Genomic DNA, 4,068 nt, shown 5'->3' with positions numbered 1-4,068 from the left:
AGGCTGAATTAAGATGCAAATATGGAAAACCAAATGAGAAAATTGTAGTATCGGTCCCTCAACTTTAACTCAAGTGGAGAAATGGTCCCTCAACTGTAACACAATTAGAGCAATGATTCCTTAAAATTAACCAAATTGTAGCAATGATACTTCCAACATGAGTCATTTTGACGGAATTCTAACAAGGTTGACGAAATGGACTATAGATGCACATTTTGTTGAGGTATGGAATTAGTGGTCATGAATTTTTAGTTGAGAGACCATTGCTACAATTTTCTCTAACTCAAAAACAATTATTCCAATAGAATATCTATAATAACAATACTCTATAATTCATAAAAAGCTACATAATATAGTTCTAAATACTACCACACAAGTGTACGCGCGCGCGCACACACACATAGGGAAATGTTATTAACACTCTAAAAATCTCATTTTACACTTTTCATAAGTGTATTTTTTTTTTCTTTCTAAATATAGAAAGTTTGAAGTGCCAAATGAGATTTTTTTGAAGTGTTAATAACAATTTCCTATACATATATATCCCAAGTGTTACAGTAAAATTCTACATTTAATCATTATATAATACACATTAAGCAATAAAAAATACTTACCTCATGGAGCGCTACCATGGTTTATTCCAAGGTTGTTAACCTATTGGATGGGCCTTTGAGTTGTTTCCCTCATCAGAGTTTGAACCTAAAAATGTGAACTACGCAAATCCTCAGAAAATCTATGCTTGCACTATTTATAGTAAAACAACGATATTTTCTTCATTAAAGATTGAAATTATAAACTGTAAAGTATTGTGGAAAGCTAACATTTGTAGCTTTCCAACTATATAAGCCTCGTTGTCCAATTATGTTTGAGGAATTTAGTCCACAAAGTGGACTGATATGCACAAGCAAATTGTAAGTTACCTTTTACTCTGCAATGGAGTCAGTTCTTGTTCCATATTGGAACTAATTTATGTTCCGCTTTGGAATTATGCTTTGTCGCGTCTGGAGTTGCAAACACACTTTTCATGTCATCCGGATTAGCTACTATTTCCTTTGGGTTGCTAACACACTTTGCATGTCCTCCAGATTAACCAATACTTGCACTTTAGCTTGCGAACAATGACATGTTGTCTAAGGTTAATTGCTCCACTCGTTCATTCTTGATGAAGCATTAGGGATTTGTAGGATTATAAGAATACAAGAGTACTATGATTACTTGTGGGACCATAATTTTCTGGGACCATGACACATGGTACTAAGGGTGGTTAGAATGATCGGAAAGCCTTTAGAGCGAGCCCAGAGCTACATGGGTATTCCGGATCGGATTACCACATGCCAAGGTAGTCCGGCACAACTCCATTTGCTCTAAACCCATTAAAGATATTACTTATCTGCCAAGTAAGGAAACCCTAATTCATGTCATATTAGGATATCTTGGGGATTACGCAATATAATCATAATCCTAGGAAGATTGGATATCTTACCCTAATTCTCTCTTAGATATTCTCCTGATTTAATGGTGATTACTCTCTCAAGAACCCTATAAATACCCTAGCCTAGGTATTTATCCGGGCCCTTCTCTTTGATCATCGAAGGATCACTTTAATCCCATATTTTGTATGCCTAACTCGTATTCTCTACATGCTGTTCGTTTATGCGTAGAAATGGAGAAGCATCTTGCCTAAACCAATGCACCTTTATCAAGGATGTATTCCGATGAAGCACACATCATACATACTCCTTTCTTAGGACTACACCAGTGGTTGATTCTCCAACACTGGAGGTATATAGGAGGTCCAATACGAATTCAATCACACCCACAATCAACCCATTCACCCCTTGTAGTAATTCATCGGTAATTCCGATTGAACATTGCCTCTGTCCGAGGATGTATGCGAATTTAGTTTCAACAAAGATTATGGTACATTATTCTATATTGCGATTATGAAACAATGGTCTAATAGATTCTTGTTTGAATATATAGTTCAGATTAACAAATAGAAATATAAATTATATTTCCATCTTTGAATTAATGTACAATCCGGGGGACAGTCTATGTCCCTCAATTGGCCCAAAAAAATGAAGAAATTTGGGCGTCTAACTAGTCATCTCTATAAGAGTACAATGTTTGTTCACATAAAAGAAGAAGAAAAAAACTAATAGAAATTCGAAAGAGGTTAATTAGTCCTATTCTACGCAGCAAATAATCTTCTTACTTTCCGAATGAATCTTCGACATATCGGACATGTCTTGGTCTCCCCATAAAAAATCCTGGAATATGTAAGATCTTTAATAAGATATCCAAATTTCAATCGAACACCAACATACGAAATCTGAAAGATTTCGAAATTTTTTCGACATACCTTTGTGCACAATCATAGCAGGTAGCACAGTGGCCACAAGGAACCAAAAAACAATCCCTCTGCTCGGTGTAGCAAATCACACATATCTTCCCGTCATGCAAGTCCTCGGAGGAGCTCGTAATTACGGCATTGCTGCTATTACTACTGTTGCTGCTGCAATTTCCTGATTCTATATCCCACTCGTCACATGTCCCATATGTTGATGGCATTGTCTTTCCTGCCGGCTGTAATGGGTCGGTTTCAGCACTTTCTCCTACATCCTCTACGCTTGTCTCCTCGTATTCGTTTATGTATTTCAGTATCATGAATGCAACAATCACAAGCAGTGCTGCATTACATGTATGGTTGATGAAACTGCATCAGTTAATGTCGTCAATATGAGCAGTTTGAATTAAAATTTTGACGAAATCTTACTTAAAATTGCAATGTACGCAATCAAGCGCACTAGAAAAGTTAGCGTGACGCACCATTCTACCATATCATCCTGTCATTATACAAAGGGAAAACAAATAAGATCTCTTCCATTTACTAATGATGTGTTAAAACTTTCATTATGCAGATAACTTTGCAACAAGAAAATGAAACATTATATGTAATGTAATGTGTCTTACGTCATAGGTAATACTCGTTGTTAAATTGGAAGGCTGAGAGTTGATCGATTGAAGCTTCCGATGAATTGTCAGTCCATCTAGTATAGAACACATTCCTACAGCTCAGATATGCCACCAACAGTTTTTTTCCCTGCAGTATAAAAACAGAGAATTCAATAACAGGATTGATCGATAAGATACAATTTTCTATATTTTCAGCATAAGTAGGTAAGACAGAGAACACGCATGAAGAAGTTGTTATATTTTGCTGCAAACATGTTTAGAGGCGGACCAAGCAGTTCTGCTGTATGAATTTATATCCCTATATATGTGCGGAATAAATGCAAGTTGCATCAAATGTGTGTTCCTAAATGTAAAGTAACAGACAATATAAGATCTGAGAGTTAAAATCTACTCAACGTTAGTTAAATGTGATGGGTGGGACGAGGCTAAAGATTTTTTATTTTTTAGTTTCTAACAATTGTCGTTAATAAGATATGAACTCACTTCTTCTAACGAAATGAAAACAGGTGATCAAATCTCGTTGAAGATGAGGTCAAAGAACCAAGTACAAATCTTCATATCAATTCGGAAAAACAACATTAACAAAACAGAAATAATGAAAACTCAAACATTTACAGAAATGCTTCATGCATTACCTCAATACACCTCGAATTGAAGTGCTGAGTTCAACTCCAGCTTCAGCGGAGAACCACAGAGCGCTCCGACTCCAAGTACATTTCAGAAGGGAATGAGAATGCTAATGGTGCATTGGCCACTATTTCACAGAGATCTAATTGAGCAAATGAGAAGAAAAGTAGTTGGTTTTTATTAAAAGATTGCCTAATATAAGATGAAATGCTTGAAACTCTAATAGTATATGAGTAGTAATGTACTAATAATGCACAAAACGTGCACCACAACAATTTGGTAGAAGCTAACTTGAATGGGCTTTGAACATTATCAGAAAGGTGGTATGAGCTAGACCAGGTCGGAACCAGATAAATTATAAATATAAATGTGTATATAATTCATAAATTTATATGTATATACGTATAAGACGTTGAGGTCTGAAAGGCATGAAAAAATGGAATGGTAGTTGGTCAGTTGGGGTTA

The 4,068-nt window shown here is 35.7% G+C and overlaps 1 protein-coding gene across 1 annotated transcript; it reads right to left on the bottom strand.

The window, feature by feature from the left end:
- Positions 1 to 2,101: 2,101 nt before the first annotated feature.
- On the bottom strand, positions 2,102 to 3,837 carry LOC137730225 (E3 ubiquitin-protein ligase APD2-like). Its single transcript, XM_068469295.1, has 5 exons — positions 3,612 to 3,837; positions 2,974 to 3,103; positions 2,777 to 2,846; positions 2,363 to 2,690; positions 2,102 to 2,270 (listed from the first exon to the last, which is right to left on the bottom strand). Exons 2-5 carry the CDS (start codon positions 3,064 to 3,066, stop codon positions 2,192 to 2,194), a joined length of 570 nt encoding a protein of 189 aa, XP_068325396.1. The 5' UTR covers positions 3,067 to 3,103; positions 3,612 to 3,837; the 3' UTR covers positions 2,102 to 2,191.
- Positions 3,838 to 4,068: the final 231 nt, after the last annotated feature.

The sequence above is a fragment of the Pyrus communis genome, chromosome 1 (assembly GCF_963583255.1).
Source record: "Pyrus communis chromosome 1, drPyrComm1.1, whole genome shotgun sequence".
Classification (NCBI taxonomy): Eukaryota; Viridiplantae; Streptophyta; class Magnoliopsida; order Rosales; family Rosaceae; genus Pyrus; species Pyrus communis.
The sequence above is the reverse complement of the archived record's forward strand: the minus strand, read 5'-3'. Positions and strand labels throughout refer to the sequence as shown.